Raw genomic sequence first — 23228 nt, 5'->3', positions numbered from 1 at the left:
CTAAAATTAATTTTACTTGTTTTACACTTACATCTACCAGACACTTGTTAACAAATACAATGAATTTCACCTGCCTTGAGCTTATTGCTACTGGACAGCACGGTGGGAGGGCTGTAACCATTCTTACATCATTCATCAGAATGGTTACAGCCGTGTCACTACCAACACATCTGGGTTCTGGTTAGGTGGCAGCTTTCTTTTGCATCACGTGACCCAGAATGGTGCCCAGCACTTCCAAATACACTCCACTGGTAAGAATTTAGTGACTTCACCACATCTAGCTGCAAGGGAGCCTGGGAAATAGAACTTTTAACTGGGCAGCCAATGCCCAGCCAAAACATGGGGAAAGGGCTCGTTGTTGTTTTCCAAAAGGATGAAGGTGAAAATGGATTTAAAGCCACAATTAGCTATCTCTGCTGCATGTTTTTTTTTTTTTAAGATTTTATTTATTTATTTATTTGACAGATAGAGATCACAAGTAGGCAGAGGGCAGGCAGAGAGAGAGAGGGAAGCAGGCTCCCTAGAGAGCCCGATGTGGATCCCAGGACCCTGGGATCATGACCTGAGCCGAAGGCAGAGGCTTTAACCCACTGAGCCACTCAGGCGCCCCTCTGCTGCATGTTTTAATGCACAGTTGTATAAAAACCGTATTTTGAGTCCTCTCATTCAGTGAAAGGTATCTAGATGGTCTTCTCAACAGCATGTGAGGTTGATATACTTGCTAAATGAGTCCATAGGAAAGGAGTGTTCCTGTGTGTGTGTGTGTGTGTGTGTGTGTGTGTGTGTGTGTGTGGTATTGATAAGTTCATAATGAGAAGAAAAAGGTATGTCAGACTGGCCTGATCTGTCTCACCTTCTCCCTCAGTAAAGGAGGAAGCTATAAGGAAAGAAGGGAATGAAGGCGGAAGTGGATAAAACAAGACAATGAGAGAGAGGAGGAGGAGGAGAGGAGAAAGAAGAGGAGGAGGAAAAAGAAGAAAGGGAGGAAGATGAGGAGAAGGGAAAATAAACTAAAAGAGAAGAAACAAAAGCTCCCTGGGGTATATATTCAGAATGAAAATGAAAGACAATTTGAGGAGACAGGAGACCCAGGGTTAGGTTCAAGAGCCACTATGGAAAGCAAAGATCCCATAAGTCAAAATTATTCCTTAAAAATCCTTCCAAATTGTACATAAACTACACGGGTACTAGACTCAAGGTAGCCTTATTTGTGTCCCCTTCCAGGCAGTTCTGTTAGTGGGGAATGGAAGCAAACCGACATTTCGCAGAGGTCCAGCACTTCTGATTGTCCTTCTAGCACTGGAAGGGACCAATGCTCCCCCAACTGAGTAACAGGTGAAACAAGCGGTTTGCTTGTCCTCAACCACTGACGTGACAGGTACAAAATACTCACTGTGATGGGGTGAGAGGATGAGAGTCTCTCTCATGCACACTCAAGCACGTGTGTGCATTGAATGGAGTGGCAAGTGGCCCAAATTATCAAAGGTGTTCTTTCTTCTGTCTTCCTCTGACAGCATACAGTTGTGTGTGTGTGATGACGTCATAGACGTCTACAGTATCAGGGAGCTCATCACGTCATAGAACGCTTTCCACATGGCTGGCCAGCTCTTGCTGGTATACATTTCCCACTTTTATTTATTTTTTTTTTTTTTAGATTTTATTTATTTATTTATTTATTTATTTGACAGAGAGAGATCACAAGTAGGCAGAGAGACAGGCAGAGAGAGAGGAGGAAGCAGGCTTGCCGCTGGGCAGAAAGCCCGATGTGGGGCTCGATCCCAGGACCCTGGGATCATGACCTGGGCCGAAGGCAGAGGCTTTAACCCACTGAGCCACCCAGGTGCCCTACATTTCCCACTTTTATAGGGTGTCTTGGCTGGGCTGGAGTTGGGGCTAGGGTGGGAAGGGTAAGGAGTTAGGTGACATCACCAGATGTCCTTGGGAGCTAGACTTGGTCAAGGCTTCTAACTTTCACAGAATATTCAAAACTTCCATGAAAAGTTCTGGAAAAGTCAAACACATCTATGGGATTAGCTAAGGCCCGGAAGACCCATGGGAAATAACTTGAACCCTATCTACAGTTGTGGCTCAGGTATTTGCAGATATGCATCCCTGCACTTCAGGAGGGCAGGGAAGGGCTCCAAGCACAAGCCACCATGTGTGGGGGGTAGGAGTGTGGATGGGCAGACTCAGAGTAGGTCATAAAACCTGGATGGTGATTCTTGGTGCTATAGGAAGCTCTTATGATCCTCCTCCTGTCCTCTCCTCCTCCTTTTCTCTTTCTCCCTCTCTTCATCCTTCTTCATTTTCTTTCTTTCCTTTTCTTTCTCCCCACAGCTGCAAGACTACCCTTTGAATTTTCCAAACACACCAAGCTCATTCTCACCCCAGGGCCTTTGTACATACTCTTCCCCATGACGAAAATGGTCATGCCCACATCTTCGTGTGGCTCACCCCTCGTCTTTTAAGTTCGACTCAGATTTTATCCCCTTTAATGAGGCTTCTCTGACCATTTATGGTTCCTCATTACATTTGCCTGATTGTGTTTTCATGATAGCTCTTAATCACTGTCTGAAATTATCTTGTGTATCATCTACCTCCTCACGCTAGAATAGGAGCTTTATGAGAACAAGGACTGTGTCTTTCTTACTTGCCGTTTATTTCTAGCACCCAGAACAGTCTGTGGACATAGCAGGCACTAAATCATCATTCTGGGAAAAAAAAAAACAAAACACAACAATGAAGAATCCTGGTGTGAGATCTCCCTCTAAGAGACTTAGATATGAGAAAGGGAAAGGGTTTCTCTTTCAGCCAGAGAAGTGAGACCAAGGATGGGAACCAACAGCAAGGAGGAAGCTCCAGGTGGTGGCAGCAGAGAGAAAGGATGCCCGGTGCCCTGGGGGCATTGGCTGGGCAGGTGGGGGGGTGTGAGGGCACGCAGATGGCTGGGTCCCAGGTGAAGACAGTTGGGAGGAAGGTGATCGGCATGCTGGAAAGCCAGGTTAGGGATGGTTCAGAGGTGAAGAGCAGAAGGACAGCAAGCAAAAGAGCAAAGGGAAGGGGCTCCAGCTTCAGACACTGGCTCCGATTGAATGAAAAAGAGGGCAGAGAGGATTCTTGATCCATCAGACCTAGACACCAGTTATCAAGTGACTTTCCCTGGAATTACCACTTGGTGGGATTATTTTTATGGTGTCCAAACCTAGCTAGGCATCAGAATCACTTGGAAAAGTAAACAAACCATAGCTTCGCTGGACCCACCCCAGACAAAGGGCTGGATTCCAGAAATCAATTATCTGCCTTTTTTTTTTTTTTTTTTGTATTGGAGAGGGAGAGAGAAGCGGAGACAGAGGGAGAGGGAGAAAGAGAATCCTAAGCAGGCTCCACGCCCAGCACAGAGCCCGATGTGGGGCTCGATCTAAGGACCCTGAGACCATGACCTGAGCTGAAATCGAGAGTCAGATGCTTACCCGACTGAGCCACCCAGGCATGCTCCCCCCAACCTTTTTTTAAATTTTAAAACAAGATGGGGAGAGACAAAGAGAGGGTGACCAAAAGGGGGTCACTTTTCTATGAGCATGCTTCCCCACCACAGCCTCTCCCAGCCCCACCACAGCCTTCCGTGCTCTATGTAGGTTAATACTGCTCACATCACCACCCTTTCCTGCTACAGTGAGTGACCAGTAGAATGTCCTCGAAGCTAACATGCTAGCAGCCTTTCCCCGCCTTGGCCATGGAATGGTGGGGAGAGAAGAATCGAGAGCTTCTTTTAGGTGACGACATTCCCAAACTGGCAGAGCCTGAGGCACAGCTGGGCTGGTTGTACTTTCCTCTTGCCAACATTTCCCTTCCATGTAACTTCCGCTCATGGGTCCAAGTTTGGTTGTTCAGAGATGAGCAAATAAGGTCTCCCCCTTGGCCACATGTCAGCCCTTGAGGTGTTTGTGGAGAAATACCAACTCCAACGTCTTTTCTGACTCCAATGGCCCCTTTCTTCAGCCAGTCTTTCTAGGGTGCTGTTTCTCGTCCCCTTGCACTTTGTACTCCAGATGTGCTCTGATAGGGATGGAACATGAGGAAGGATTATCTTCCTGGTCCCTAACACTGTTTGTGTTAAGCGGGGTCTGGCGTTTGCTGCTTTGGCAGCTGTGCTGTGCTCTGGGATTGTGCTGAGCTTCGTGCCAGCAAACATTCCTGTGAACTCCTGGGAAGGCTTGTATCCCTCTTCTCCCGGTACTGGTGTGACTGGTTCTTGAACCTAAGATTTGACACGATTCCTCCTGACTTGGTCTTAGCCTTCCTCAGACTTAATCCAGCATGTTTGGGCCCCTCCCTGTAGCTGTCAACCACTCACGAATCTGGATTCTGTCACTGAGGGATAGAGCCACATAATCTAATTTTGGATTATCCACAATTTTGATAAGCAGTCTTAGAAATCTCTATCGAAGCTGATAAGAAGAGTGGCGCAGGTCAGGCCTCCTTTGACTTTCCTTGAGTTTTTCCCTAAAGTTGACATAGGTAATAGTTTTGACGTCAGCTGATTTGCTGTCATTTCAGTGACCTTTAAGTACCAACTGCCACCTTCCTGGTCAGCCACCTCGGTTTAGCCACAAATACTGTTCCCCCAGACTGCTAAGGAATCATACAGGCAGAATCACTTTCTTTCTTTGTTTCAAAATTAGTGCAGGCTCTTTCCATGCAACGTGACAGGAACAAAGTTTACCTAAGTAAAGCACAAAGAGAATTATTGAGTCTCATATTTGGAAAGTCTAGGGGTGGATCTGGCTTCAGGTATAAATGGATCTAGGAACCCAAAAAGGTTCTCTCCCCCCTCTCTGCTTTCCACACCTTCATTCTACCTTGTCTGTCTCACTTCTCCCATCCTGTATCTCTTGGCTGTGTTTCTTTGAGTTGTCCTCATTCTTCTTACTACAGATAAACTTTCTCCAAATAACAAGGAGGAGAGCTGCCAAGAACCTTGAATGAAAAGCCTTTCAGTTAGTTCTATAACTAAAAGAAAGGCCCTTGTCCCTTTAACTGTAAACTGGAAAATCTCAGGGAAGGATTCTGATTGGTCCATCTTGGGTCATAGACCCAGGTGACTGGGATGTGGAGAGAGACTAAATTTGGGTCACAGTCATTTCTGTGATGTTATGTTTTGGGAGGGAGATCATCCAGCCCCAAAAATCATCCAAATAGGGGAAGAAGTGAGGCTCCTGGGCAGCGTGCAGGCCTTGGTGCTACCTGCCTTCACCCATGTTCCCAGCTACACTCTCTTGGCTGACACATTTCCAGGTCCCCAGGAGCTTCCTTCCCACACATCCTGCGTCCTGTCCATGCAATGGTCAGTTCAGAACTCATTCATCTGGCTCCCAGCATCCCATGAAGAGGGAGCACATAGGGGAAAGAATGAGCTTCTCTCTTTTTTTTTTTTTTAAGATTTTATTTTATTTATTTGACAGAGATCACAAGTAGGCAGAGAGGCAGGCAGAGAGAGAGAGAGAGAGAGGAGGAAGAAGGCTCCCCGCTGAGCAGAGAGCCCGATGTGGGGCTCGATCCCAGGACCCTGAGATCATGACCTGAGCCGAAGGCAGAGGCTTTAACCCACTGAGCCACCCAGGCACCCCGAATGAGCTTCTCTTGAACTGTCGCAATGTGCTTCATACACATTCCCTCTTTTCATCCTTACAACAAACCCATTAGATAATAATGATGATCCCTATTTTATGGAAGAGAATGATTTATTTTTAAGACAGCTTATCACTTTAACATTTATGTATACTCACTATTACAAATATTAATTCATTGTCATTATAATAATATGAGATAAATACTATTACTGCCATTTTATAGGAGATTAGAAACTGCGGCCATGAGAGGTGAAGTCACTTGCCCAAGGTTGCACATAGGAAACGGGGAGGGGGGCTCAAACCCAGACTTATTAGCTACATCCATTGTAGAAAAACAGTTTTTGATTTTTAGATATGTGTGCTATTTCATTTGGAATGGGAGATGTTTCATCTCTGGCTGGGGATGCTGGATCACTGGCTAAAAGACCATCCAGGGGAGGAGGGTAAGCCAGCCCCACCGTACACACTTGCTCACCTTTGGACTTTCAGCCTTATCTTCCCATCTGTCAACCCATCACTAGCATCTCCTGTCTGATCCTGCCTGGGTGGGCTCAACTGGGCCAATTTCTGAGTGAAGCGTCTGAGTTGCAGCTTCCTGGTGCTCTGAATGTCACACAGAGCAGGGAGGGGACCACGGTGGCTTGTGGGCTGCTCCAGCAGTCCTTGGAACCCCCCTGTTGCAAGTTAAGGCAGAAGTTAAATTCCCTGTAGTTGACATGTGTGGGACATGAAGGCTGGGGCAGCTCAGTTACATTTAGCAGGTGGATGGCGGATGCTGGCCCTGGGAAGGAGCTGGGGGGGTCTGGGTCGGGGTATTTTCACTGCTGTTGGACCCGGGGAGTCTGAAGCCCACAGGCAGAGTGGGGAACATGATGGTGGTGGGTGAGCTGCAGTGGGGGTGATGGGCACAACGGATGAACTGGGTAACAGCTCTTTAGAGTGTGTATTACGATGCACCAACCTTTGAAGGGCCCAGAAAAGTATTTGGGAATTGGGGTTTGCATATGGCCAGTGTACCCATGGCTGGGGAGAACTCAACCTTGTGCAGAGATTTAAGACCAGTCTCCAGGGTGAAACACCCGTCCTCATACAAGCAAGGCAGGCCAGAGAGGCCCTTGGCACTGGTTTTTAGGGAAGGGCTATTATTTAGTAACCATACAACTTCCAGCCTCATCTTCCTAAAACATAAATTTGAATATGACATTCCCTAACTAAACCCCCATTCCCCCCAACCCAGGACTCCCTCATCACCTCCAGAGTGGTATCCCAAGGCTTTGAGGGCTTTTAAGTTTCTACCCCTTGTTTGCCTTCTTCCCCTGACGTCTAGCATACATACTCCTCCTCCCAGCTTGCATTTTATGAAATACAGAATTGCTTCCGGTTTCCAAAGCCGAGACAGGTTTATCATGCCTTTTCCTCTACCTGGAGCGCTGTTAGTCCTCTTGTCCACTGAACAAACTCCTGTTCCTCATTCAACTTGGCGCTCAAATGCTACATCCTCCTGGAAGCCTCCTCTGGCTCCCACAGTAGACCCAGATGCTCCCTCCTCTGGGATCCCAGAGCACTTTATTCCTACCTCCATAACACCCATCATATGCTGTAAAAAAATATCTGCAGATGTGTCTTGTCTTTTTTTTTTTTTAAGATTTTTATTTATTTATTTGAGAGAGTGAGTGAGAAAGCACGAGATGGAGGAGGGTCAGATGGAGAAGCAGACCCCCTGCTGAGCAGGGAGCCTGATGTGAGGCTCGATCCCAGGGTCCTGGGATCATAACCCAAACCAAAGGCAGACTCTTAGCTGACTAAGCCACTCAGGTGCCCCCAGATGTGTCTTTTCTTCCCAGCTTTTAGATTATATGATCCTAGAGGGAGAGGCCCTGTTTTTTCTCTGTGTTTCCAGAGGCAGAGTCCTGGGCTGGCAGAATCAAATGCTCAGTAACGAAAGGATGAGGGAGGCTAACACACTCCACATAGTAACCCAGGGGTCTTTGGAGGAGGGACCAGAGCAGGAGGGAGCCCACTATGCACTGAAGACAAACGAACACCTTCTCATTCATTCAATGAGTCTTTATTGAGCATTTACTGTGTGATAAAAAGCACACTAAAGGCTAAAAATACAGTGCAGCTTAAGACAGACTTGATCTCTGCTCTCATAGAGTTTACGGGTTTTTAGAGGAGACCAACATTTAACATAAAATTCACAAGTAAGTATATACTTAAAACTGGGTGAGAGGAATTCTGGAAAAGGGAATGAGTGTTGGAAGGTTATATAGCGTGTGGGGCTGAGGGGACTTCACAGCAAACCCTATACTGGGTGTGATGAGCTACAGGAAGACTATTCATTATAAGTGCTTACCCAGATCTCCCCAGAACCTGGCCTGTGAGGATCGTCCCCAAATCCTGTGAGGATGATCCCCGCTGCGGTCCTCTCAGGGGTCCTCCATTGGCAACTCCTAGAGTTTTTCTGGGGGTGATTGTCCCTGAGGACCATCTTTTTGAAACCCATTGTTGGTTCATCAGCCTGTTGGGCCTCACGATCTTTGTCATCATAATCGTCACCTTCGTCATCGTCTTCTTCAGCCCCAACATCACCAGCACCACTGCCAGCATCCGTTACAGGTCTCGAATCCTTTTATGCCAGGCTCTGGGATAAATGTGTATTTAATCCTCTCCGCATTCCCACAAGGAAGGCAATATCATTAACTTCTTTTCAAAAATGAGGGAACAGGGAAGCGAAATAACTTGCCAGAGGTCATGTAATTAATAAATGATAGCTCTAGGGTACTCACCCGAAATCTTTGTGCTTAACCAGTTCCCCGGATGTGCTCACAGGATGGCTCTGGGTGGACCTTTTTTGTTTTTTTCAAGTCCTTCATAAACATTTTTTCTTGAATTTCTTGGGTCTCTTAATGGCCTCTCTCGGGAGGCGCTTGGGAGGAGTCATTAGAGAGAAGATTCTATTATTTATGGCCGAGCTGTCATCTTCAGCCATTACTGGGACTCAGAACACAGGGCACATTTGTTTCTTTCAGGAGAGTCATATAATGGGGTTCTCTGGAGGGCTGGGATCTCCTGTCTTCCTTCAGATTATGCTGTGTACCACCACCGTCACCAGTGGTAATTAGGGATGGAAGCCCCACACTGAGCCGCCACAGCCGCCATCTTGTTGGTTGTACTCAGTGAGGGGGAGTACCCCGCAGTGTTTTTGAAGCAGCAGGAATGCAGCACTCTGGGAAGCTGAGGGCACTACCCAGATGTACAAAAAGGTGAATATTTATCATTCAGAAACATTACTTTATAATATTTTTATCAAAATATAACTAACCTGGGGAAAAGTTCACAAGTCACACAGCTCAGTGAATTAGCACACGTTGAGTACACTGGGGCAACCGGTCTTCAGATGGAGAAACAGAACATGATCTGTGCTCCAGAGGCATCTCCTGTGCCCCCCAGCCCCAGATCAATTCTCACTCCACTTTCCCTCATGGGAACTGCTGTCCTAACCTCTGCATCATAGATTACGTGGTCTGTTTTTGAATGTTGTAATCATCTCAAGTGAAAGAAGACACAGCTCTTGTATTATTTTGAGTGTCTTCTTTCACTCAGTTATGTTTATGAGATTCATCCCTGTTGTATGTGGTAGCAATTCCTTCCTTTGCATGACTACAGTGCATTCAAGTATACGAATACGCCATGACTTACATATCCATCTTACCGATGATGGACATTGAGCGTTTCCATACAATGTTACCATGAATCTTCTGATGGGTGTTGTGTGGTCCCCATCTGTGTGCATTCCTGTTGATTTAGGGTGGCATGACTGGATCATAGGACGTGTATGTGTTCAGCCTCAGTAATTACTGCCGAAGAGTTTTCCAGTGAAAATTGCTTATTTTTGGCTCATCGGTGTGTGAAAATTCCAGTTAATGTTTGATATTGTTAGTCCTTTTATGTTTAGTCATCCTGGTGGAAATGCAGTAATTTTTATCTCCCTGTTGGCTAACGAGGTCGAGTGTCTTCATATGCTTTTTGGCCATTTGGAGACCTTCTTTTATGAAGTTTAATTCATGTGTTTTGCCTATTTTTCTCTATTGCATTGTCTATCTTTTTCTTATTGATCAGAAAGAGGTTTTATATGCTTTGGATTAAAATCAATTGTAGTTAAATGCGTTGCAAATACCTTCTTTCACACTCTGCCCTACTTGTTCCTAATGGTGTCTTTTCTTGAGCAAAATTTTTATAACATCTCATTTATATATCTTCTCCTTTATTGTCAATGTTTTGTTGTTGTTGTTGTTGTTTTGTATGTCCTGCTTAAAAAGTCTTTCTGACTCCAAGGTCATTCATATTTTATCCTTGGCCAACTTCTAAAATCTTTGTTTTGTTCTTCACATTTACTCTACCGTCTGTGTGACGTTTATTTTGTGTGTGGTCTATAAGACCAAGAATCGCCTGTTTTTACCTGGTTTTCTAGTTGCCCCAGCGGCTCCGTTGAAGATAATTGTCTTTTCCCCCAGCTGCCCTGCAGCCCATCCTTAATCATACATCAAGTTTCCAGGTACTCGATGAACTTTCGCTAGACCCCAAACTATACAATTGGCCTTTTTCCCCTTCCTTGCTAGAACACACTGGCCGAAGTTCTGTAGCTGCATTAGTCTTGACTTGTGGTAGCCCAAGCCCCCCAACTTTTCAGCTCTCTAGACTGCCTTGGATATTCTTGATCTTTGCATTTGCATATACATTTTGCAATCAACCTGTCATTTCCCCCCAAAAAACATGATGACAATTTAATTTAGATTGCACTGAATCTATAAATCAATTTGAGAAGAACTGACATCTTTATAACAGTGAATTTACTTGTCCATGAAGACAATTCAGTAAATTTTTTTTTTTTTTTGACAATTCAGTAAACTTAACCGCACATCAACTCTGCTAATCACTGTGCCAAGCCTGGATGTGGTTCTCGCTTTTAAAGGACTTGAACGAGTAGGTAAACAAACACTTATCCACAAAATGCAATGTGATCATCTCATCACTGATAATAAGAGCTAATATTTATTAAGTGTCTATTATATTCCAGGCAGGATTTTAAGAACTTTACATGTATTAATTCATTTACCCTTCCCACTGATACTTGGACGTAAGTGCTGTTATCATGCCCACCTGTAGGTTTTTTAATTGCAGTGCAGTCGACAGACCATATTATATTAGTTTCAGGTGTACAACATAACAATTCAATATTTCCGTGCATTGCAAAGCAGTCCATGATAAATCTAGCTACTACCTGTGGCCACATAAAGGTTTTACGATATGATTAACTGTATTCCCTATGCTGTACGTTGCATCCCCTTGTCTTATTTATTTTATAACTGGAAATTTGTACCTTTTAATCCTCTTCCCCTATTTTACCCATCCCTCCCACTCCACTCCCCTCTGACAACCACCGGATTTTTCTCTGTTACCATGAGTCTGTTTCTGTTTTCTTATTTGTTCATTTGTCACCCCACTCTAGATAGCCTCAGACTGCTTTAAGGCTGGCAGTCTGTCCCTCAGGGATCTCAGCTCTTTCTTCTGACGTCATAGTCATCATTCTCTGTTGGCCGCTCTTGAGCACTATACTTTCCTGACTCTATTTTACTGTGCTTTTCCTCTCACCCGTTCTTCCTTACTAGGAATGTCTATTTGACCTTTTCTAGATATCAGTAGCCAATTAGAATGCTCTACTGTTTTTATGGGATGAACTGACCGATTATAGCATGAGATTTGCAATCTTTGCATCTCAAAGTCCTTCCCTGAGATGTCATTGTGACCACTGGTGCCTTATCTAAGACGGTTGTTTTAGATTTTAGGGTTTGGGGGTCCTTTAATTTTAGGACTAAAACTAGAAGACTAGAATATCCTTCTCTGACAGGGGGTTGCTTATCAGAATCATGTAAATGTTATATGTTAAATGAATTGATTTTTAAAATTTCAAACTTAACCCAGTGGAATACCCATGCTATGACTAATATACTCACTATGTATAATTCTGGGCAGAATGTTAAGCTGGGGAGGGAGTCTGGCCCTAAGTCTGCCTCTGGGTCATCTTACCACCGTGGGGTGTCTGTTGACCTCTCTGTGTCTTTGTTTCCTGTCTGTGAAATTAGAAGGCTGGAATGGAGGATTCTTGGGAGAGGCTTGAGGCTCTAAGAGTCTATAATTCCATGTGTAAAGGCCAGAATCTTAGCACTTTAATCCACACAGTAATTTAAATCTCAACTTACATAAATTTCAAGAAACTGGAATTGAGATTTTTTTTTTTTTTTTTTTTTGGATGTCAGGCTCTGTGCTAGGGGATAGAGATACAAAGAGAATTAAAATGAATTCCTCTCCAGCATAACTCACAGTCCAGTGGAGAAGGCTGGTAAAAAGTGATGAGGCAGGGCGGCTGCGGGTTCTGGGTTCTGGTGAAAGCCCGCACCATTCATGGCCTCACAGGAGGCTGCCACCAGTCCTGCGTGGCCTGCCACATGGCTGCCGTGGGCATGGCCCTGGCAGGCAGAGTCTGGCTGGGGTGGGCTCTGGTGAGAAGACAGATCTCAGCACCTGGTGGCCACCGTCTGTGGAAGCTGTGGAAGGTACTGGACTCGGGCAAGGAGGGTGCCCCAACTCCACCTTGCAAAAATTGCAAGAAAGGATTTCCATCTCGGGAGATTGAAGATACAAACTAAGGGGTGACCGTCATTGCTGCGTAGACCCTTGAGCTAGATTTTCATGAAAACAGAGTTATATTTTATAACTGTAGTTTATTTCCAGTTCGTGCAAAGTACAACATGGATATTTCTGGTCCATGAGTGATTGTCTGTGTAGTTATTCGGAAGCCCAGGTTCCTTCCCTCTTGTGGCTCCACCACCTTCTCCCATGACACCAGAGTCTCCTGCTGGATCCCCCGCATTCTGCAGCCATAGGTGGGAAAGCAAGAGCCGAAAGTTTGTGTGGGCCAGGCTGGAAGTGGGATTCATCATGTCTGTCTATGCTTTCCCTTGACAGAATGAGGGTGCAAACACACCTAACTTCAGGGGAGGCTGGGAATGTGGCCTGGCTGAGATCCGACAAGAAAAAGGAAGTATGATTTGGAAAACATACAGCCATCTCTGCCCCCACAAAGGACTTTGTAAGGGAGTCTCTGCTGTGAGCAGCTAGGTTTCTCTCGGACCAGTCTGATGGTGAAGTCTAACATGACACTGTCATGTCAAGACGGGACTACTGAGCAGGGGACTCTCTTTATCAAATTGTGGATACTTGGAGAGAGCTCACTGAAGCCTTTGTTGGTTCAGGGGGGCCTCCACTGAGATCACAGTTGAGGCATTTCACAAGTTCTGAAATGTAGGGGGGAGCAGGGTGGAGGGCCATAGTTCATGACTCAGAGGGGTGAGGCTTTTCCACTGTCCACGGCCCATCCAACCCACAGGTCTGGCATACTGATGGAGAACTCGTGAACATCCATTTGTCAGATGGAAGCCAGCTGATTCCTGTGCTCTTCATTTGCTTTCTTCTCTCTCCACAGTAACGCTTTCAGCTGCCCCTCCCTCCTACTTCAGAGGATTCACACTAATTGCCCTCAAAGAGAACAGAGAGGGTGATAAGGAAGAAGACCACGCTGGGACCTTCCAGGTAAGACCCCTTTGGGCTCCTCCGTGGCCCCTGTGCCCTCGTGGGTGGAAGCCAGATGAGAGGCGGGCAGACTGAGGAGCTCAAGTAACAGCAGAGACCCAGGAGCCTGAGGGGGCTGAGGTGCCACTTGCTGAGGGCACTTTCCTTGATCACAGGCATGGCGGGTCAGGTCCGTTGGAAATATGCATAAAGGAGTAGGCAGCAAATGCCTGAAGGCCTTTGGGCCTGGCCAGCAGGCAGGGCTCTTCTCTGGGCTCCCAGACATCCCAGCTCTGTGGGACACTCAGACTGGTGGGGCCCGGCTGTTATTCCTGAGAGCCCTTTTGTGACTGACTGGCAATTCTCAAGCGTCCACGGAACAAGAGCTTAGGATGGCCCGACTGGAAGGAATACGAAGCATAGGAGAAGGACTATTAAAGGGATGAAGAGATTGATTTATGAGAGGAGATTAAAAGAATTAAACATGCTTTGCTTGGCTAAATGAACAGGGCTGAGTGTGAGAGGTGGTAATGGTCTTTAAATGTCAGTCCTCACAGAGCGGCCTCCTCCAGGGGAGGCTGCGTTTGACTTTGTACAAAAGGGCACGGCAAGACGAAAGTGGGTCAAGAGAAGAAAGAGAATCGCAAAGGCGAGGGCCCTGACAGTGAGTCATATTTCACCGTGGAATATTCTTCCAAGGGAAGTGGCGGGAACATCACCCTCTTTCAGAGGTTTAGAAAAAAGGCCATCCAGTCGTCAGAACGTGTCCCAGAAGGATTGGGGCCATCCTAGGAGGAGGCCTGGCCAAATTGGCTGGAACCGTTCCTCATCTTAAATTTCCATTGTTCTAGAATCCATTTTTTATCTGGCATTTGCAAACTCAGAACAAAATGAAACCTCAGAAATATTTACACCCGTAGTTGACTGCTGGGGCCTCTGGTGCAATTGAGGGTGCCATAGAGGGCCCTGCCCCAAAATATCTTCCCCGTCCAAAAATATCTTTTAATCTTTTTGTAGCCAGGTTGTAATTTTGAAACCCCTGTTTTAAAAAATGTCCACTGCTTCGGCTTCTGGGCCTCCGGCCTAGTGGGACTGTTAATTCCATGCTCATCGTAATGTCCTTGTGTGTACTTAGGTACGAGCAGGAACTTTCTTGGTGTATATCCGAAGATGTTACCCAATTATAATACTAACCAATATTTGTTGGGTTCTGACCATATGCCAGGCATTAGGTTAAGTTCTTTACCTTATTTTGGTTTATCTCCTCAATCTAATTAGTACACCTCATCTCGCAAACAACCAAGTAGATAGGAACTCGTATTCCTATTTTATGGATCAGGAAATTGAAACTAGCCAGGTTACATCATTTGTTTAATCAGCTAGTGAGGAGTAAGGCCAGGTTCCTCCTCCAGGTGTCTGATTCCAGAGACTGAACTGTTTAAGCTCTGAATAGTACTGAATAAGCTCCGGGCACAAATGTGTTTGCACAGCATGTGGGTGAGGTCATCATCATTGGGAGAGGGAAATTCAGGCACGTGCTCACCCCACACTGTGCTGAGGTGTAGTCCCCCGTCCTTGTTGTGCTAATTTACCTGGAGGTGTGAATGGTGTTTCATTCTCTGGCAGCTGAGAGATCTGGGTGCCTGAGTGTCAGGAGGGGTAAAGTTCTACGAAGGGAAGAGGTAGAAGGGGTGGGTGGGTGGGGGCGTGTGACCTTAATTTTCACCCAGACGAAATGTATCTGCTCTAAAAGGATGCTTAGAGAGATATGCTCAAAAGAGTTGAAATCAGGGTTCACTCAGCATAATCTCTTCCAGTCCCGTCCATGTTGCTACAAAAGTTGGGTATTCATCCTTTCTGATGGAGGCATAATACTCCATTGTGTATATGTACCACATCTTCCTTATCCATTCATCCGTTGAAGGGCATCTTGGTTCTTTCCACAGTTTGGCGACCGTAGCCATTGCTGCAATAAACATTGGGGTACAGATGGCCCTTCTTTTCACTACATCTGTATCTTTGGGGTAAATACCCAGCAGTGCAATTGTAGGGTCATAGGGAAGCTCTATTCTTAATTTCTTCAGGAGTCTCCACACTGTTCTCCAAAGTGGCTGCACTAACTTGCATTCCCACCAACAGTGTAAGAGGGTTCGTTCCCCTTTCTCCACATCCTCTCCAACACACGTTGTTTCCTGTCTTGCTAATTTTGGCCATTCTAACTGGTGTCAGGTGGCATCTCAGTGTTGTTTTAATTTGAATCTCCCTGATGGCTAGTGATGATGAACATTTTTTCATGTGTCTGATAGCCATTTGTATGTCTTCGTTGGAGAAGTGTCTGTTCATATCTTCTGCCCATTTTTTGATATGATTATCTGTTTTGTGTGTGTTGAGTTTGAGAAGTTCTTTATAGATCCTGGATATCAACCTTTTGTCTGTACTGTCATTTGCAAATATCTTCTCCCATTCCGTGGGTTGCCTTTTTGTTTTGTTGACTGTTTCCTTTGCTGTGCAGAAGCTTTTGATCTTGATGAAGTCCCAAAAGTTCATTTTCGCTTTTGTTTCCTTGGCCTTTGGAGACATATCTTGAAAGAAGTTGCTGTGGCTGATATTGAAGAGGTTACTTTGCCTATGTTCTCCTCTAGGATTCTGATGGATTCCTGTCTCACGTTGAGGTCTTTTATCCATTTCGAGTTTATCTTTGTGTACGGTGTAAGAGAATGGTCGAGTTTCATTCTTCTACATATCGCTGTCCAGTTTTCCTAGCACCATTTATCGAAGAGACTGTCTTTTTTCCATTGTATATTTTTTCCTGTTTTGTCAAAGATTATTTGACCATAGAGTTGAGGGTCCATATCTGGACTCTCCACTCTGTTCCACTGGTCAATGTGTCTGTTTTTATGCCAGCACCACGCTGTCTTGGTGATCACAGCTTTGTAGTAAAGCTTGAAATCGGGTAATGTGATGCCACCAGTTTGGTTTTTGTTTTTCAACATTTCCTTAGCAATTCGGGGTCTCTTCTGATTCCATACAAATTTTAGGATTATTTGCTCCAGCTCTTTGAAAAATACCGGTGGAATTTTGATCGGAATGGTTCAAACAGAGATTTGTACACCCGTGTTCATAGTAGCAGTGTTCACAGTAGCCAAAAGGCTAAACAATGCAAGCACCCACCGAAGCAAGAACGGATGAACAGACATGGTGTATGCACACCATGCAATATGAATTCTTAAAAAGGAGGGGAATTCTGGTGCACGCTACCACATAGGTGACCTTGAAGACACCATGTGAAGTGAAATAAGCCAGTCACATACTATATGGACAGTATGGATAAAAGGACACATACTTTTGATTCCACTCATGTGACAGACCGAGAGTAGTCAAATCCAGAGAAACAGGAAGTCCAGCGGTAGCTGCCAGAGGATGTCCAGGAGGAGTGTATAGGGAATTATTGATGAAAAGGTACACAGTTTGGGTTTGGAAGATGAAAAAACATTCTGGAGGGGGGACAGGGGTGATGACTGTATGAAAATGTAAATGTACTTGATGTCACTGAACTGTGCACTTAAAATGGTTAGGATGGCCAATTCTATATATATTCTACCTCCCCCCGCCCCCGCACACACACAGAAACGATGCCTGAGTTAGGCCTAATGGGGACATGATGTGGAGTTAGGTGTGAGGAGTTACATGGCTTCTTTCTTTAAAGGCTCTTCTGTTTTAATTTGATGCATTGATAGTCCTCTCCAACTCACTGTCATTCCTACTCCACTAAATCTTGGTCCCTTCAACTGATGAGCGAATACAGGACCCAACTCACAGTGGACAATGAATAGATGTTAGTTGAATGAATCAAAGAACATGTTACTCTTTCCACTAGTGTCCATTGTTCAGTCCTATTTGGAATTTTCCAGAACTCCTATCTCTTTAAGCATCCTCCCTTTTTCCTTCTTTTGGAGCTTTGGACATAATTTCTTGTTATCTCACGATGGTTCACCACCAGAGTGTGGTCCCTGGACCACCTGGCCACTTGTTAGAAAGACAAAATCTCAAGGCACACCCAGACCTACTGACTGAGAAATTCTGAGGGTGGGGGTCTCCCTGACCTCTGCTTTCCCAAGCCTCCGGGTGAATCTAGCATCTGCTGGAGTTTGAGAACCATGTTGAAATAAGACCTGTATCCAGCCCATCCGCCTTGTACCACAGATCCGTCTGCTCCCACATAGCCTCACTCCTCCTGCCAGCCCTGGAGGAATCAAAGTGGGAAACAAACACAAAACATGCTGAGCAGACAGTAATAATGCTTGTGTGCCAGATACTGTTCTAAGTGGTTTACATTTATTAACTGATTTAATCCTCAGAGCAACACTCTGGTTAGGAGTGTTGTCCTGTTTTTCGCAGAGGAGGGAATTGTGGCACAGAGCAATTAAGTAACTTTGTTAAGACCACTCAGCTCTGAGTGATAAAGCTGGGATTTTTGTGGGGGTAGTCTCTGTGCCAAGGGCTTTACGTGCATTGTCCTCCTTAGTTCTCACAGCAGCCCTGTGAGGTCAGTGTTGTGACCTCCATTTTCCAGAAGATAGAACGGAGTCTCCAGGGTACTAAGTAAACTGATCAAAGTAATCCAACTCCTCCGTGGGGGAGAGGGGCCAGACCTTGTGCGGGTGATGTTCTCACACTTCCTGTCCCCTCCCCTCCGCCCCTGCCCTTGTGCGCTAAATGCACACTCCACTTCTGTTCCTCTCACCTCAGAGGTTGGAGGGGGAGGAATCACAGCCCATGTCTCCGCGTTCCCTCTCCTGCTGCAGACACCGCTGTCTCTATCCTCGTCCCTCCCACTCTAGCCTGCTTGTCTTTTCTGTCTACCAAAGCTATCATCTTGGGGGTCACTCATTTATTCGGGAGCATTTATAGAGCATCTCCTGCATGCCAGGCACTGAGGTAGGCACTGGGGGTAACAGAGGTGAGAAGAGCAGAGGCAGCCTGGCCCGCCTGTAGCTGACGGGGGCCTCCTTGGAACTGGACCCTTACCTTTACCTCTGTGACCAACTGGCAGCGAGTCGTCAGTGGGAACCAAGCAGGTGACCAAAACCTACAAGTGCCTCTTGATTTTAACAACATAACACGTAGCGATGAACACATATTTCCGTCTACTTCTTTGTTCACACCCTCACTCCAAAGACAACAATTTCGAGGACTTTCACAACAGAAGCGAAATTCTCATCCTCTTTAAATCTGGTCAAAGATGATATTCTGAGTTCTAAACAGTGGCTCTGAGAGTGGGGGATTTTGCTTCTACACGAGGGAGCCCTTATGCAGGGCATATAGACTCAGCAGGTACAAACAAATGTGAATTTTAACGCCCCTTTAGACTCGGCGGGGGAGGGAACAGGGTAGCTGGGTACAGGGTCACTTGTACAGGTACTTGGGCGGCAGAAGGCCCAAGGAGAAGGGGGTGGGTTGCCCCTCTGCTCCCGACAGCGGGTCCTACATGGCAGCCTGCACCAACTAGGGCATCTGTCCCTGGCTGCCAGAAGGGAGAGACATGGGAATCTCTCTTTGATGAGCAAGCTGGTGTACTTACGGTTAATTGGAACTGACAAGGAATGCAGGGATGGATGGCCTGCTCAGAAGTAACCCGCTAATCCTTAAAATTGTTTTCTAAAACCCAGTTGCTCCCTGGAATGCTCACAACCCAGCCAACTGTCCAGCTCATTCTCCCATTCCTTTCAGGTCTCTGCTCAGATGTCCCTTTCTCGGGGAGGCCGTCTGGATCACCCTGTTTGAAACTTCCCTCCCCCTCCTCCTTCAGCTCCTAGGCTGGACTTCTGAGCCTCCTTCTTCCCCACTTAATTTTTGTCTTGTTGCCTTTATTGGCACCTGATGGGCCATTTGACTTGTCGACTTGAATGTTCTCTGCCCCCTTCCATTTCCATTATAAGCCCCAGGAGAAAGGGATTTTTATTTGTCTTGTTTGCTCCCGTATCCCAATACCTACAACTGTGCCCCACATGGAGTGGGCACTCAAATATTTATTGACCATATATTAAGCTGCTAATTTATAATGCCATCCCTTTATTTTATTCTTAAGGCCCGTATGCATCAACCAGCTTAGGTAATAGTCTGCCGGTAGAGGAAGAAAGCCTCATTTATAAAGTGTTGTCTGCCTGAGAAGATCCCTTTTCAATACCATACAAACAAGTATCTTTTTTTTTTTTAAAGATTTTATTTATTTATTTGACAGACAGAGATCACAAGTAGGCAGAGAGACAGGCAGAGAGAGAGGTAGAAGTAGGTTCCCTGCCGAGCTGAGAGCCCGATGTGGGGCTCGATCCCAGGACCTGGGATCATGACCTGAGCCGAAGGCAGAAGATTTAACCACTGAGCCTCCCCGGCGCCCCAAACAAGTATCTTTTTAATAACGAAATATCCCATACTCTTTATCACCTGTTTCTAACCCGTTTTCATTTTCTCTTCATTAATAATCTGTGTTAGCATCTAATGGGTCTTGAGCCATGTGAGGAGCTCAAAGAGGTTTGGACACACTTTTCTAAAAATCAGATTCCATCGCAAGCCTATTCTTAAGAATTTTCTTAGTTTATAGGAAAATTTTCTCTTCGTATAGCCACCCAAGCTAATCATGCCCCTTAAAAGATACTAGGATTTTTCAATCTGCGATTCACTATTATAAATAATGGAGTAAAAACATCCTCTGCATGTGTTTTTCCTTGTTTGGTAATATTTTACTAAAATATATTCCCAGAACTATAATCACAGATGCAAAGGATACAGACATTTTAATGTTTTTGATATGTATTGTACAGGTGATTATAAAATTCCATGCAGCACTCCTTTCAACAACCCAATATGGGCCTTTCATCGTGGTAACCACACCCACTGATGTGAAGGGGACAATATATTCCCATGTCAGGACTAGGATTTGGGCAGTCCTCAATCATAGGTTTGGCATAGGTCAAGTTGATAGACCAGATCTAGCAAGATGAAAGCTAATGGAGGAACACAGAAAGTCACCTACTTAGATCCAAATAACGAATGGCATGCGTACAAGAAGAGACAGTTGAATTTATGGCAACACATTAAACAAACAACAACAAAATACCTTAGGATTTTTAGTTACCTGTAAGTTCAGAATGAGTCACCTATAGGATAGCACCATGAAAAGCTACTGAGGTCTTAGATCATAGGAGCATTAACACAGGAGTTAGATTATCTTATGGGATTCTTTTTTAAAAAACATACAATATATTATTTGTTTCAGAGATACAGGTCTGTGAATTGTCAGTCTTACACATTTCACAACACCCACCATAGTACATACCCTCCCTGATGTCCATCACCCAGCCTCCCTATCCCTATGTCCCACCCCTCCGCTCCAGCAACCCTCAGTTTGTTTCTCGAGATCAAGAGTCTTTTATGGATTCTTAATCCATCCCGAGAAAGCTCACAATATTCTCTCTATTTAGAGAGTATACTTTCCTAGTGAATGAATATTACAGTGTAAAATCTGTATTTCATTCATTCATTTATTCAGATAGTTTCTTAGCATTCATAGCTCTCTGTACTTTTCCTTCAGCATGGTTCTTACAACTTATAGTTACATGTTTCTTTGTTGGATTGTTTAACATTGCTCAACCCCTACCAGACTGTAGGGCAAAACCGTATCCATTTTATTCACTAGTTTATTTCTAACAATCAGCACCATACTGGTGGACACTCAGTAAATGCTGGCCGAGATGCATTAGTGAAAGCACTAATTACCAGCGATGTGAAAGGCAACACACTAGGCTCTGAGCATACCGAGATGAATAATTAAGGCCTGGCCCCTAGTATCAGGAAGTCGAGATCTACAGCAGAACTTCCCAACCCTGGTATGCTGGGTATACTGGAGGATCCCAAGTGGGGTATAGGAACACCTAGATACTTATTTCTTTATATATTGCAGTGGTCTTTGTTTACCCTAGGGAAGTTCTATCATTTTGTACCTGTGACACAGAGCAACCCAATTGCACATGTACAAGAAGAGAGACTTGGCTTTGTGGAAGCACGTTGAGCGAGCAGCTGAGAACTATATAGAAAGAACCATACTGCACTATGCTAGGTGCTAGAATTGCTGCATGTGTGCAGATAAGAAAACAGGCATCTTCAGGAAGTGAGGTGTGAGTGCTGATTTGGGAGGAGAGAAAGGACAGAGAGGTGATTACTTTGAGTTGTCTCTTTGGCTGGTTAAAGCTTACAGGCAGACAAGGGACGAAGATAAAAGGGATGTGTGAAGACCACTCTGCTCTTTCCTCACACCTCTATTTTAAAACTTTCCCTATTTAATGTTTCAATATATCGTCTTTGATGAGTGCAGAGAGCCCAGCGAGGACACAGTAAGTTTTCTTTTTTTTTTTTTTTTTTAAGACTTTATTTATTTATTTGACAGAGAGATCACAAGTAGGCAGAGAGGCAGGCAGAGAGGGGGGGGAAGCAGGCTTCCTGCTGAGCAGAGAGCCAAGTGCGGGGCTCGATCCCAGGACCCTGGGATCATGACCTGAGCTGAAGGCAGAAGTTTTAACCCACTGAGCCACCCAGGTGCCCCCACAGTAAGTTTTCTTACGTAAATGAATGAATGGACGAATGAACCAGGGGATGAAAGAGGTCTTTCATGCCATCCCTTTCCCTTCAGGAACTCACTTAGTGTAAAATGTCTCTGTAGAGATGGGACCTAAGAGAACCATCAGAAGAACACATTTTGAAAGCAATACCTCTTGTTCAATGCTTAGCTTTCTTTTTTAGAATTATGGTCTAAAATCAATTGTAAGAAGAGTGAAAAGCAGCTTGCCTTGTGAGTGCCTGGGGTAGATATTGGGTCCTCAGGCCTCCACAGCCCCAGTCTCTGGTGTCTGCTACCAGGAAGGATGAAAGGCACTTCCAAGCAAGCAAGTAACTAAGTCTGAGAACCAGATGCTCTGTGGGGACTGGAGCACAGAGCATACCCTTGTTTTGTGTTGAAGAATACAGAAAAGGATAAATACAGAGAAAGATAAAAAAGAAATAAAAAACGTCATCTTACAGATAATCTTTACTAACATTTGGGTACATTTCCTCCCAGATCTTAAATATAGATGCATATATAGAGTTATTCAACAAATACTGGAACAAAACTATATATAGGGTCTTATATCCTTTTTTATTTTTCATGAACATATGAGTATATTTCAATGCAATTAAACATTATTCCACAGCATGAATTTTAATGGCTTTATAATACTCCACGATTCCACTGAATTATAATTTATTCAATTGTCCCTCTATTGTTGGGCAACATAGGTAGTTCTAGTTTTCCTCTTTATTTTTTTCTCTTTACTCCTAAAAAAAACCACTGCAAGAAATACAACACATAAATCTTTGTTAGTATCTGCGAGCATTTCCTTATTATTAATTTCAAGAATAAATTACAGGGTTCAGAGCCTCTCTTTCTCTCTGCATACACACACACACACACACACACACGTGTCTATGTTTACAGTGTTATTATGCTGCTGGCTTATTATGGATTATTCTGACAGAAGAAAGCAGTCCTATTTCTAGGCTGATTTTCTTCCTCAAAAAGGACCATGCATTCCATCATTCCTCCAATTCTAGCTTAAATTTTCTATTTCCAATACAGCAGACCTGGGCTCAAATTCTGTCTCTACCAGCTAGGTAAAAAAATCGCTTAATGTCTTTGAAATCTTAGTTCCTTCATCTATAAAACAGGGATGATAAAGGCTATTTTGAGAATCAGAGGAGATAATTTATGTAGAATTCCCAACACACTGGACCCTCAATCAATGTTTCTTCGTCCTAAGCCAGCAGCTCAGTGCCCTTTCCACGTCCCCGTGGCCAGTGAATCACCAACCCTGTCCCTCCGGACACGTGAGTAGACACCCTTCTGAGGTAAAACCAAGCCGCTGTCTGTCTGAC

General features: G+C 44.8%; 1 protein-coding gene across 2 annotated transcripts in view; it reads left to right on the top strand.

Moving 5' to 3' along the window:
* SPON1 (spondin 1) overlaps positions 1 to 23228 on the top strand; it is a 256397-nt gene that overhangs the window by 5776 nt on the left and 227393 nt on the right. For both annotated transcript variants that reach the window (XM_046015735.1, XM_046015734.1), the window contains exon 2: positions 13177 to 13283. In XM_046015735.1, the coding sequence (XP_045871691.1) occupies positions 13177 to 13283 (107 nt within the window). The remainder of the gene's footprint in view (positions 1 to 13176; positions 13284 to 23228) is intronic.

The sequence above is a fragment of the Meles meles genome, chromosome 8, assembly GCF_922984935.1.
Source record: "Meles meles chromosome 8, mMelMel3.1 paternal haplotype, whole genome shotgun sequence".
Taxonomy (NCBI): Eukaryota; Metazoa; Chordata; class Mammalia; order Carnivora; family Mustelidae; genus Meles; species Meles meles.
Note: the sequence above shows the minus strand (reverse complement) of the source record. Positions and strands in the feature narration are given on the sequence as shown.